Below are 14,139 nucleotides of genomic sequence, written 5' to 3' on the forward strand. Positions count from 1 at the left end.
GAATGAAGGAGAGTTTGTTACATACTGAACGAGAATTCCAAAGGGCACAATTAAGAGAGACAGATGGCAGGCAGGGAATATTAATAAGATTAGAGGGGTTTATGACTGTAGCAGTTGGGGAGTTTGACTTTCTATAACATGGGGGACCAGGGTTGGGAGCAATGTCTTCTGCGACTAGGAGAAGGAGGATAGAAAGAGTGAGCAGATGGTTAAGTGATTTGTGAGAGCGTCTCTGATGTTGAATGGAGGGACTGAATGGATCAGTGCTGTTTAGCAATGTGAAAAGAGCGTGAGTGCTATACATAGGAGAGGAAAGGAGTGAGGGCCCAATATGGACGGAGTGTAGAGAGTTAGTGCCAGGGCGGTGGATGTGTGTAAATGCAGCGGCCAGGATATAAATTATACAAATGCATATGGTAAATATTTGCGGTAGCCCAAATGTACAGGGAATAGATTTATTTATTTCTTACCTGTCTCCTGCCCTGTCTAACTGCCATGTTATAACTGCCAGCGTACTTTGATACATGTACTTTGACTACATGTACATAAATGCCCCCCTGCATAAATGCATTCCCAGGCTAGCTCTGAATTTATAGAAGGCCAGTTCTAAGATCTTCCTTTTTTTTTCTCTCCTTACTCGTTAGCAATCAATCAAACTAAGTTAGGACAGCAAGACACAATAAATGTATTTAGCAGATAAACAAGTGTCCAGGCCTACATGGATCATAAACCACTTTGAAAAGTTACTTGACCTCAATAGCATAAGGGGACAAGCAGGGTGAGTTGAAATAACTATATACCATTATATATACTGCAAAGATAAATTATAGAGGTTGGACACATGCAGGATTCAGTGAAGTTGCTGGAAATAGTTAAATACCATTATATATGCTGCAAAGATGAATGATAGAGGTTGGACACATGCATGAATCAGTGAAGTTGCTGGAAATAGTTAAATACCATTATATATGCTGCAAAGATGAATGATAGAGGTTGGACACATGCAGGAATCAGTGAAGTTGCTGGAAATAGTTAAATACCTTTATATATGCTGCAAAGATGAATGATAGAGGTTGGACACATGCAGGAATCAGTGAAGTTGCTGGAAATAGTTAAATACCTTTATATATGCTGCAAAGATGAATGATAGAGGTTGGACACATGCAGGATTCAGTGAAGTTGTTGGAAATAGTTAAATACCTGTATGAAGAGAATAGAGATGCGTGTTAGATTCAGCCATGTTATAACTGCCAGCGTACTTTGATACATGTACTTCGATTACATATACATAAATGCCCCCCCTAGTATTAATACCATATGATGGGGGCCACATTACCGAATTTATCCTGGGGCCCACCTACGTATCAAACTTGAGGAACTTATACACTGTGGTTCAGCTCCCTGTATTGCACTTATCAGGCTTGGATACATGAACTGTTGACAGTATCTTACATGATGCCTAATCTCTTCGCCCCTGCACCAAAGCAGGACTGGCACAGGCAGTGCGATGTAGTAGGCCTATAGCAGCTTGTGGTCTATGGTACGTAGAGTAGTGGGACTCAGGCTCCTTGCAGTATCCCTCTGCTTTGGCGTCATGTTGACCATAATACAGTTCACAGTGGTGCTTGCCCGCAAATTTAGGGTATGTGCATTGCCCTGGAACTATGGTGTAAGCACGACACTTGTTAAGGGTGCAAATTTTCAAAACAAAAAAATACTACTTTCTTTTGAATTTTAGGTTTATACTATTGGCAACTTTGCCTCCTTGTAGCACCTGTCATTATGTAATGGACCATGGCCTCCATCAGACGCTTGTGGTCGAGGTGAGTCAGTCAGGTATGAAGATCTTTCTAGGAGACGCTGGAGTCTGGTATCAGAGTTCACATTCCAGCCTGAAGATCAATGCCAGAAAGAAATTAATGATTGGCAAAAAGTGTCACTCTCCCATCTGCGCTCCTTCCTGGCACCTTAAGTTATAGGTTATGTCGTAAGGTGAGCGATATCCAAACGGGTTGGAATCCACTGCTGTCCCTAATCCTGGATGGCCCATCTGCCTAGATTTCTTCACTTATCACAAGGCCATCTCAAATGGTGATCATTTTCAATCTATTTAAAGGGCCTGCCACCAGTGAACATCTTATATGTCAAACTATTTGGCTCATTATTAGACCTAAGGGCTCGTGCACATAACCGTATTTTCAGTCCGAATGCATCCAACAAAACATCGGATCGCGCTCGCAACCATTGTTATTCTATGGGGCTGTGCACATGTCTGTTATCGAGCTGGTCCGATGATATTCGAGTTCGATCCGATCGTTGTCAATGATTCTGTGGAAAACATTGGACTGCACTCAGATGACATCTGAGGGCAGTCTGATTTTCACAGACTGACAGAATAGAGAAAATGGAGAATTTTCTTTCCTCATCCGAGAAAATCAGATCACCCTATGATCTCACTCTGATCAAACTTTGATTAGCATAATCGGCCTGATTTCCTCGGATGAGAGAAAATACATTGATGTGACCCTAGCCTAAGGCGGCCTCAATTGGCTTGCCTTCAACATTTTAGGCGTGAAGTACTATTGATATTTCACCTGGTCCAAAGTGGCCAGCTTTACTCTTATTTTATTTCTGCTACTCCCCTGAGAATTGTAGGCTTTGTTTTTTTATAAATCCGACATATGGTTCTAGAGACATAGGCCTTTTTATTTAGTGCTTTTCTTTTTCTTTAGCCAAAGGGGCGTGGCTAACAAAATTGTGACACCCTGTATTTATTTCATTATTTATATACTGTATTTTTAGGTCTTCCTGAAAATGATGTCCCGGGATATTACACCATGCCAGTATATTCCCCCCCAGCTTTTGCTCAGCCTGTGATTAGGGGGTCAGTGATGTCAGATTTCCTCAGGATGCTCCTCGTTGGGACGATCTCTCCTTTTATGGCTTCTTACATGGAGATATAACATGGTTATAGTGACAATCCAGAAATAGAGCAAGGTTATTTTCCAGACTCCGCCATTTTAACTCCCTTGTGCCCTGGCGAGGAATGCGTCCCGTCTCTGTGAGATTTATTTTTATACGTAGACCTGAGAGATTTTCAAATATTTATGTTTCTATGTCCAAAAATATCCAAATTATTACAGAAAATTCCCCTTCTGATTTCCTTATGGTCAGTATTTGGGATTGAATTTTCTGGTCTCATTGGCGTGGTCAATGGTGCCGTCTGTATGTAGCTACAGTAACCAATCAGATGTGAATATTTATTTCTGTCATCTTACAGGTTTCCTTAAATTGTGAGCCCACAAATCACTCATCCAAGGGACAAATATGGAAATACCGTCCTATAAGACGGCCATATATCCTGTCCCCATTGTAAGCTCAGTCAGCCATACAGCAGGGCGAGCTCACTACATACCCCCCCCGACTCAAGTAAAAAAAACTGCACCAAGTCCTGGGGATAATTCCTAAATTCTCTTCACCTCTTGCTTGGCACTTTGATGGGTAAGAAAGGGAGGGCCTAGGTGCAATTAGTGCGTGCCACCACAACCACTAGTTCTTTTTCCAAACTGTGTACTCACTTATTGCGCTTACTGTTGTGATCCTCAACTTTATCTATAAGTGCCTTTGTCACCCTCGGCTGTCCAGGGCTGTTTGTCCTCTGCCAGGTCCCTCTACCTGTGCAGTGTGAACAGCGCCGTCCCATGTCAGATCAGGGAGATATTTCCCTGGGCTGCTTGGTCTTGGCAGGTTGATGGATGGGATAGTGGAAAGTTGGCTTATTGTGTATGGGATAACTCCTCTGCTGTGAATGTATTTAATTACCAGGGTGATGAAGGAAGCACGGACCGCGCACTACAAGAGATTGAACATAAAGCGGAGCTTATGTTAGGCAAAAATAAACCATACCACTCCCCGAGGGCACATTGTGTCCTACGAGAGCTTATTGTCTCCTTTATTGTTATGAGGATCCCAGTTTTTTTTATTAACCATTTAGGGGTGAGCAAATTCTGATTTGAGGACTGAGGCATATTTGGAAGCTTTTTGGGCCCCAATGCAAACTCTGTGACAGCGCCCCCAGTCATTGCGCCATTTATAATACTGGTGTCTGCCAAAGTAGAAGAGGGGGTCATCAGGACCAGAATGCAACCGCTTCCTCTGCACCCCTTATTCTTACCCACCATTGTGTCAATTGCGCACTTGTAAAATGAACAGTTTTTGTTCAGAAGATCAAATCTCTCTAAGTCTGGGTTGTTGTTTTTTTTTAACATTTTTAACACCCTTCCGTTTTTAACAAAAAGTAATAGTGCAGATCCTTTGACTGATCCAATTCATTCCTATGGGATGCAAATTGGTTCGTAAATGCGTCCATTCAGCCAGGAAAGCGTATTGAGGGTCTGATATTTTATGCTTCAGTTATCCGATCAGCTGGGAAAGGCCGATGAAAAGAAACGTGGGTAAATAGTAGTGTGAACCTGTGAGCCATAAGCTGCTCATAGGCACTCAACTAAATGGAGCCCCCCTCACCCATTAATTTGGCTTGGCTGAACGTGCATGTTATGTGAATGGCGCAATGCGGAGACAAGTGGCCACCAGAAACCTCTGAGCTGCTTTTCTCTAAAGGTTAGCAGCAAAAAATGATTGCGCAGGAAAGAGACACCATATTATTTTACATAGAGGTAACCCCTGAGGGGGCTGCAAGGCCCAGTAGATGTTAAAGTACCCATTAACCCTCAATAACGGTTGGCAGAACACTCACTTGGCCGTCAGCTATTCCTCCTGCCCCCCATTGCTAAGTTGGCGGAGTGTGCAAGCATTTTGAATAAAGAGAGGAATAAGCTCCTGCAAAACACCCCTGGCGGCTTATCTCCCTTAAGACCTTAAAGGGAACTTGTCAGTATCTACTTTGGTAGTCAACCAGAGGTTGTACAGGGAAGGGCAGAGTGCAACAATTGCAACTATACCTATTTAGTTGCTCCATTTTGGAAAAATTCCTTTTTTAATCCATATACAAATTAGACTTGAAGTGCACTGGGGGCATATGGATACACTTCGTCTTTTCTCATTGTCTTCCGCTGATCCATTTTCATTGTAGACTAGAGTCTCTGCAGCGTGATGTCACCTTGGCCTCCAGCCAAAATCCAACATATGTGGCGCTCATTTTGGTGAAGACGTAGTACAAGGCTAAGGATTTGGGCACCACCTTGTAGCGTATTGCACATGATCCAGCCAAAATGTGAGTACCACGTGCGTAAGATTTTGTCAAGAGGCAAAGGTGACGTCAAGCCGCAGAGCACCCAGACGTCATATTTGCCAGGCAGTGGTTAGATCCCACTGTCCATCAAGCAGCAGAAGGCAGCGAGAATTGAAGAGGATCTGTGGACTGCAAGTGCACAGATTTGCCCCCAGTGCACTTGAAGCCTACTTTTTCATGTAGATAGAAAGATGAATTTAGCCGCAATGGTTTGAAACAACATAGGCTTTTGGGTGGTATACAACAACTGCAAGACCTCTTGTTACCTACAGAAAAAATGCTGTTTTTGTAAGAACAAAAGTCACTGGTGTTGAAGTTTAGCAAGTCCTCATCGGTAGGTTTGGGTTGCTTTGTTTTAATGTGTTTGGACACCTTCAAATTATGAGAATATTTATGTGATTCCTATAGACATCTTCCAGAAACGCTCCAGACCTCCAATTCTTGGGGATTTCCATCAATAAACATACCGTATATGAGATATAAATTTTGACTATTTTTCTCATATACTTGACATAATTTTACAAATCTGGTCATTATAAGGACCAGTATAAGATAGTTGTGTGTTTCTACTTGGCATCTTAGTCATTAATGGGCCACGTGGACGACAACGGTGGATTGATGTTTATATCGTCAATGCAGTCGAACTAACAGACTTGTTCTGCTTCTATCTTTTCCAGGTTTTTCATGTGGCTTATGTATGGATCAAGTTTGCAAACTCTCCCCGACCTGATCTGTGGGTGCTGGAACGGTCTACAGATTTTGGTGCCACGTATCACCCCTGGCAGTATTTTGCATGTAAGTTTGATTCTTGTCTTATAGTGAATGCCTGTGCCATTGTTTTTTAATCTAAATAATGTACTGATTAATTTCCTTATATGGTAAAGCAAACAAAAAAATAGCCTCACTGTGTCCTATATTATGATTCAGTTCGTCTTACAATGTAGTGGGTCTCCAGCCAATAGTCGTGACTTGCGACTTATCATAAGAAAGAAATTTTGGCGAGTCCCAAAATAGATATTCACTGAGATGAATAAGGGCTTTTGCCAGAAACACATTGAGATGTATCCCCAACCTATATGATCTTTTAAAATATTTGAAATAAATTTGAGGATTTTATCTATTTTGGGACTCGCCAAAATTTCTTTCTTAATTTCCTTATATGCCTTTTTGTAAAATACACCATTCTGGCTGCTGTCAGCCACCGCTAGAGGGAGCTATGGAGCTTTCGGTATACTGCTAGTCCACTGAGCTTAATAATGTCTTGCACTCCCCCTTGTGGTGGCTGGAGGAAATCAATGAAAATGGAACAATGTCAAGATGCAAGGAGACTGACCACTGACAAAGGGAATGTATAAATTTTAATTAAAAGTATATGACCCCCTGAGTGACCTGCAGAGTTCTTCATGTACCGTAGACCTCATCCCGTACAATCTGTATCTCTCTCTGTTTTCGGCTCCTACTCCCCGTTTATATTTAGCTATGAGAACGCAGTTTGTAGACCGCTAATTGGAATAAGATGAGGAGATCTTTACTGAGCATCATTTCTTGCCAGGAATTTCAACTTTCAAACACAAATCCCTCGGGTCCGCTGGCCCATATCTCCCGACCTCCATCTCCCATCGTTGGATACTTTCATGTTTTACAGTTAACTTCATAAATTTTTCACTGGGAAGAACCCGTTCCCATTTTCCTCCATACTGTCCCTCACATCATTGATAGCCCCCTCTATTTTCATTTTCTTTATCACTGTACATACCACACACTGTCAGCCCATTCCCATGCTGAAATACTTTGTGCTGCTTTTCATCCGGCGCTTTTGACTAAGATACGCTCTGTTAATGTTCTGTTCACATCTCATTTTTTTTATTCCAATGTCAGCCTTCCACTGCCAGTGTAAAAAAAAAAAAGTATAGATTTACTGTGATCCCCGGGCATAAGCCAGCACAGCATAGCGCAGCACTCTTTTACCATATGCTAGTTACACGGGGGGCTTTAGATATATTCTGCATCTGCTCCGATTAGCTCTCTCAGTATGTAGAACATTTAGTAAAAAACTAGATGTGAACATTGTAACTCATCTCTGTCACAGTCCAAATACTGCCTTCCTGAAATACTTTGTGCTGCTGGTGATCTGGCTCCTTCTAATTTTTTTTCATTCCTGTCCTCACATCATGGAACTGCCCTTTCTTATGCATCCATGTCCTTTCTAACATCAGTGGACAGGTCACTGCCCCCCCACAAAATCATTGCACACCTCTCCTATTGGCTTCGTCACTCTTATGATCCCCTCTATATTGTGTTTCTGTGTCCACTAATCTGAGGCAGAGCTATGATCTTACTTCTCCAGCTGTGGAGCCATCCATTCACTGATATCCCTAACAGATGGTGGATGCAGTTCCGGCACTTGTAATGGGGTCTCAGGTGGCGAACCGTCTTCCTGCCCCCTCCTGTGTGGTGTCCATTAAGAGCTGTTATGGTGCTGGTTTTGAGGAGAGCAATTACCCATGTCCTTCCTGGTCATCAGTATCCATTCATGCAAATTTCCTTTTTTGCTATGATCGCCATATGTCTAGTACCTAGGATGGACATCACTTATAGTACTGTGTGTTCTCATGTGCCAGAAGGGTTTTTCCCCCTTGGCACCAGTGGTCCAATGATAGATTTTGCCCCATGCAACATCTCCACAATTATATCTCCTAGCTTCCAAGAGAGACTGCATTGAGCGCTTTGGAGCCCAGACCCTACAGCGGATCACGAAGGACGATGACGTCATATGTGCCACAGAGTATTCCCGCATCGTGCCATTGGAGAATGGAGAGGTTAATGCCTTACTGTCCCTATTTTCGGTCTTTGACCCTTAGGTTCACCGTTTCCCTTACATCTGCTTTTCATTCTTTTGGTTTCAGATTGTGGTTCCCTTGGTCACCAAGCGTCCTGGAGCCTTTAACTTCTCATACTCCCCACTACTCAGGAACTTCACTAAAGCGACCAACATTCGTTTAAGGTTCATGAGAACGAACACACTGCTAGGGCACCTTATGGGCAAAGCACAGGGGGATCCCACTGTAACCAGAAGGGTGAGTAATAAAAACAGCCCATACTTATTAGACTAAGGTTGGCCGAATCTGCCCATATTGACGGGTTTGGCAGACACTATTTTGTGTATGAAAGGCCGGACAACTCATTAGAATAGATGTTGGTTGGGCAAATCTTATCTCAAACTGACAATCGCATTGTTCTTCCAAAACATAAGCAACCAGCAGAGGTGTTAGCCGGCAGCCATCCGTGAAGATGGCTGCGGTCAAATGGATTGGTCGAAGCATCGTTCAGCCGACAACCATCTAATGTGTGTGGCAAGAGAAAAGGGCAATCAACTACATTCATAGAAAGCATACCGGCTCTTGTTGGCTTTTGCGATATTATTGTAGTCAGCAGTTAATTGCATTCAGCAGAACCTAGAAGCTTACGGAGGTCATCTACTACTTTAGGTAATCCCTACATTTTAGATGGCTTCTTTGACAATATACTGATTATTATTTATCCTCCTTCTAGGATCTCACACGATCAGCTGTAATCTATGGGTCAGCCTGGCAGTAAGTGTTCCAGGTTCCCTGCCTTGCTACCACAGGGAAAATTAAGTATTACATAGTGCCCAAAAACTTCAAAGGGTTGTCTGCGTAATTCAGGACAGGACTTGTTCTCCAGTGAAAGAGACACACTATGCCACCATTCTAGTACTATGAATTGATGAGGGTCCTAACCTGAGGATCACTCTATTAACTCATAACTGAGAATATATGAAGCCATAGGCATTTCCATACCTTGGGCAACTTTTAAAAGAAATTCTGTATGATTGCCTAGAAATTTGCCACCTGGGGCAATGCAAAAACTGCAATCCTAATGTGCATGCATGTAAACATATTCTGTTTATGTGGGACATGGGGCAGTAATGAGGCTAAAACTAATTAAATGCATTTTGTTAAACTTTTTTTAACAGTACTTTTACAGTATTAAAGACATCAGCATCGGGGGGCGCTGTGTCTGTAACGGGCATGCTGAAGTCTGCAATGCCAAGGACCCTACTAACCCATACAGGTAAGAAAAGGAAATAACTGCAGAGATGTGGGGGCACTGTTTGTGCATCTATATGGGAGTCTAATTGCTCCCCCAGACCCTCTATAAACATACTGTGAGGGACCTGTGACTCCAATGAGGAGTAAGCTTCAGGCTGAACCCCAGAATATGCTATGAGTTTCTGGATCGTTCTGGAGCTGTGAGTATATTCACTTATTAGGTGTACCTTGACAGCTGACGGGAGCTGAGATGATGGACTGGGGTTATCAGCAGATCTGCCCCTCTTGTCAGCTACATCTTCTTGCCTCCAGCTGCTTCATTGACATGATCCAACAATGTCAGCAGACTTCTGATCAGAGGCGCCGTTCTACCTCCGAGGGTCACACATGATCCCATCAGTAGTCTTCTATGATATTTATGACAGGTTCCTTTAAGAGGAGACTACAGTGGGGTTAAGTCAGTCTGTTATTTCTGCTGTGGGGGGATGTGGAGCTCATGGGAGGTGCAGGGGGCCATAACAGTAATTCATTGCATTGGCTGATGTTACCGGAGCCCTACATCTCCCTGTTATATGACTGACATGGCCTGTACTGGGTGGGGTGACAGACCTCTGTTTATAATGTGTGGTTATAAATATCACTTCTTGTGACTTCACTATATTTTTCAAGAAACCTTCGGTATAAATAGACCATTTATTTTACCTTTACACTGCCCAGTCTCTACCAGCAGTGCCCATATACTGTATATGCCTATCTGTGCTACAAAGGATCTTTAACTTCACTTTTTCTTGAACCTTTTCTAAACCAGTATGATGTTATCTACATGCACTGATGTTTGGACTCTTTACCCCACTGTCTATTATTTTTTTATTTTCCTGTTTGCCACCCATGTTTCTTATCCTTCCTATATACCATAACATTTCTTATCCTTCCTCTTTACCCTCAAAAATGATTTATATGGTAGCTGCCTCCTATAGGTGGTACTAAAAAGTCAGTTTTCTCCCTTCTGGATAAGAGCTGATTTGCAAACCTGTTCCCATGAAGTATTGCCTGCCCTGGGTTATCCTCTTTCCTCATCAATATTCTTGACTTTGTCCTACCTCTACCAATGACATTTGCTTTACTCTACCCTACATGTCACCCATCTTCTCTTTACTCTTGGTAGGTATTCCCCTTCCTCTGTTCCCCTCACATTGACCTTGTCCGTTTTCTTAGGGTTAATGCTCCTTGGTGGCTAATGCTATATTAATCCAATGAACTTCCCTGAGCTTCTTTAAGACTTTTCTCCTTTTTCCTCTTCCAAGGCTTCAGTGTGACTGTCAGCACAATACTTGTGGGCCATCGTGTGACAGCTGCTGTCCCGGCTACCACCAGCTACCGTGGAAACCGGCCACCATGGATAATCCCAATGAATGCGAGCGTAAGTCCTGACATTCCCTCAGTCTGACTCAGTATTTTCTCGAACATTTTCCAAGAATAATGAGAAGTCCGGGAGTTATGTGGGTAGTGCTGTCTCCTGAGGCTATGCTAAATGGTCACGCACATTTTTTGTATGGCTGGTTTCATGGTTTGGACAACATCTGCTTCTAAATAGTTTGTATGTGAACATGAAAGCAGCACCATAGGTGTGAGACTGCCATACCGACCTGCTGAAAGTAACGTAGTCAGCCAAAGGTGGGCTAATGTCTCCATTTAATCCCAAGATTTCCAAGATCCTGACTTGCTGTTATTGAATGGAAATATTAATTTTTTACCTTCAGAGACTGGAAAACCTGTCCTTAAAAATGTGCTGCTAAATCAGCTCCACATCTCTGGTGACGGGTACTGCACCTGTGTGAGGAGCACATATTCAAGGCAAGTTTACAGTCCGTGAGTGCAAAAAAGAAAGTTTACATTCACTGACAGCCGATAATGACAACATGTAGGACAGATGAACGTTCGCCATAAAAAATTGCATTTTGATAAATTTTCCATCAGTTTTGTGGCATCTTACTCCAGGTTTCTTTTCTTGCAGCGTGCAATTGTAATGGACATGCCTACGACTGCTACTACGACCCCGAGGTCGATAGATTCAGGGCGAGCATGAACAGTCAGGGCCAGTACGAAGGCGGAGGAGTCTGCTTGGATTGTCAGGTAGGACGGATGTGGGATGTGATGCCCCATGTCTGTTCATGGCGGTTCTGCTAATAATGACTATAATTATAGTGTATGCTTTCTCAAAATTGAGTAAAACCATGTTATTGGGTTGTTTAGCACAATACCGACGGTATCAATTGTGAGCGATGCCGCCCCGGATACTACAAATCTCCAGATCATCGCCCCGACTCGCCGTACACTTGTCAACGTAAGTACTGCTACACTATTTCTGTGTAATATATCCGTATAATCTAAAGGTGTGCCTTGCAGACTGGCAACTATGGACTTCAAAGCTTCTATACATGTTGCCAATGGGTACAAAGCTGGTTGGCTATGGAGTCCCCAATTTCCAGTTTATATGGCACCCGAGTATGAGCTGTTATCCCTGGAGCGCTATATAATGACCACTGAATCCAATGAGATATGATGGTTGCACAAGGCCCTATGCTTTGCAGCAGTGTTCTGCTCTGACCTATAAAGAGGGTCCCAAATAGAGACTCAGCCATATATGCCATCCCTAATCTGTAATAGGGGTGTCATTATGAGACAATCTCTTTAATGCGTAAGTTGCCAGAGGGCGGTAGCTGTGGTCGAGCTGCTGCTCCATGTTGCCCTGGCACTTTACAGGAAAATTGTGTCCCAGTGTGCTGTCTAATGTAGGGTGCATTACACTCGCTTACAGGCCTCTGCTGTCCTCTGCTCTCCCTCTTCAGGAACAGCCGCACACAGATCAGGGGACATCCAGTTTGTTTCAACATTCAGCAGTTAACTGGACAGTTCAAGTACATCAGATTGTAACAAGCAGTATGGGCACAGCACCCTCTGGTTCTTGCTTCAGTAATAGAGTACAATTTCCACTTCAGTTTCTGTTGTTCCTGAACTATCTCTACATCCACTGATCCTGTCAGCCCCAGGGATTTCCTGTTCTGTCCCACAGTATATCTGAGATCTATTACCTTTCCCTCACACAGTTCCACTTCCTTCTTCCTTGGTATGTAAGGGGTTAACGTTCTCTCCATAGCACCTGCATCGTGCCGTAGGCTCCGGACGTTATAGGAATGTCCGCCGGGAGTCTTGTAAGGCCTCTTACCACCCAGAACATGTTCTACTCGTTTCTTCTATCAACCCACTACACCTTGAACTTCGCCTTGTCACATAGCAAATGAACTCTCCTCTAGAAACAGGGAGCAGTCTCCTTTTTTACTGGCCTTTCCCCCTCCCACTGTGGTCTAGTCTGAAACTAACTATATCTGTCCCTGCAGCCTGTTGCTGGGCAGATTTAACCTATCACTTACATTCTAGCGCACAGTTGGCATTACTTTCCTATATTAACACTATACTAACAATACTTATACTATCCCATAATCCATGGTCATCATCTACAGTAACTGCAATTACTATCTTATGTCCTAAATCTTACTTTATGTTCTACCTATACTTACTCTGCACTGTACATTACTCACACTAGGCATTATGTTTACTGTACTTGTACATAAGCAGCATTACCTATGCATTATATACCATAGTAACAATCAATATCACATAGCTGCACCATGTATATACAACTGCAATAAATAGCAAAAAACTGCAAGGTCATAGTTCACACTACAAGTAATGTGATTGGTGTTTTCAGGGGCAGGACACAACAGTCTAGCCTACACCCTTATAAATGTATGATCCATGCTATGGAGCTGTAAACCTGCCCTTATTTAGGTAGATGGATAGATAGATAGATAGATAGATAGATAGATAGATAGATAGATAGATCGATCGATCATGGTATCCCACCTGTTGTGTTTCCTTACAGGATGTGTCTGTGACTCGGAGTTCATGAGTGGAAGTTGTGAGGACCTTACTGGAAGATGTTACTGTAAACCCAATTACACAGGCGAGGACTGCAGAGCCTGCGCAGAAGGGTACACCGATTTTCCCCAGTGTTACCGTAAGTCTGGTTTCTAGGTTCAGTTCATGTCACATTATGTGAACATGTTCTGCATTAGCTCCAGCACTTATGTTGAACTGCTCCTATTCATCCACCTCTCTTTAGCCTCCATTGGGCCTCTTTGTGTCTACAGACCTTTTTTTCTGAACTTTTGTGTACTGTGTACCACCTCAAAAAATGTAAATTGTGGACAATGAGCTGCATATGCCACTAGATGGCCAGACATCATAGTCTTCACACTGAAGTTATCTGTTGGAGAATATATACATACCCCACGCATTTCATCAATCATTGGTTACTGCTTTGATTCATCAGGGGCTAGGATTTTTGACATTCACAATTGAAGTCTACATACTGATATAATATATGACTTATCATTCCCAATATTTATATATACTGATTGACTACAAGATGGCAATAACAAGTGGTTATAGTTTAGGCGTTGGTGTTGTATTGTGTATATATATTCAATTTTAAAATGAAACATTACAATCTATCTTTTATTATTCTATATTTTACTCCAATTGGATTAGACAGTGAACTCTTAGTGATATTATTGGACATGTCAGATTTACTAGTCAGTGAATTATTTTATATGAATTTTATTGCTTATTATTGAGCAGATCAAACCATATAATTTACTGACTTTTATAGGTTATAAAAAATTTATACACGCAATGATGGTCCTATGATCCCCCACAGCCCTCAGACACAGAATGATAACTCCATCACACCCC

The 14,139-nt window shown here is 42.5% G+C and overlaps 1 protein-coding gene across 1 annotated transcript in view; it reads left to right on the plus strand.

Moving 5' to 3' along the window:
• LAMA5 (laminin subunit alpha 5) overlaps nucleotides 1-14,139 on the plus strand; it is a 168,601-nt gene that overhangs the window by 73,779 nt on the left and 80,683 nt on the right. Inside the window, exons 3-10 of the mRNA XM_073580945.1 lie at nucleotides 5,929-6,046; nucleotides 7,952-8,070; nucleotides 8,158-8,328; nucleotides 9,249-9,346; nucleotides 10,629-10,744; nucleotides 11,339-11,457; nucleotides 11,578-11,668; nucleotides 13,268-13,402. Of these exons, the coding sequence (XP_073437046.1) occupies nucleotides 5,929-6,046; nucleotides 7,952-8,070; nucleotides 8,158-8,328; nucleotides 9,249-9,346; nucleotides 10,629-10,744; nucleotides 11,339-11,457; nucleotides 11,578-11,668; nucleotides 13,268-13,402 (967 nt within the window). The remainder of the gene's footprint in view (nucleotides 1-5,928; nucleotides 6,047-7,951; nucleotides 8,071-8,157; nucleotides 8,329-9,248; nucleotides 9,347-10,628; nucleotides 10,745-11,338; nucleotides 11,458-11,577; nucleotides 11,669-13,267; nucleotides 13,403-14,139) is intronic.

Source organism: Dendrobates tinctorius, unplaced genomic scaffold (genome assembly GCF_039654945.1).
Source record: "Dendrobates tinctorius isolate UK_male_01 unplaced genomic scaffold, ASM3965494v1 ptg000065l, whole genome shotgun sequence".
NCBI classification, from domain to species: domain Eukaryota; kingdom Metazoa; phylum Chordata; class Amphibia; order Anura; family Dendrobatidae; genus Dendrobates; species Dendrobates tinctorius.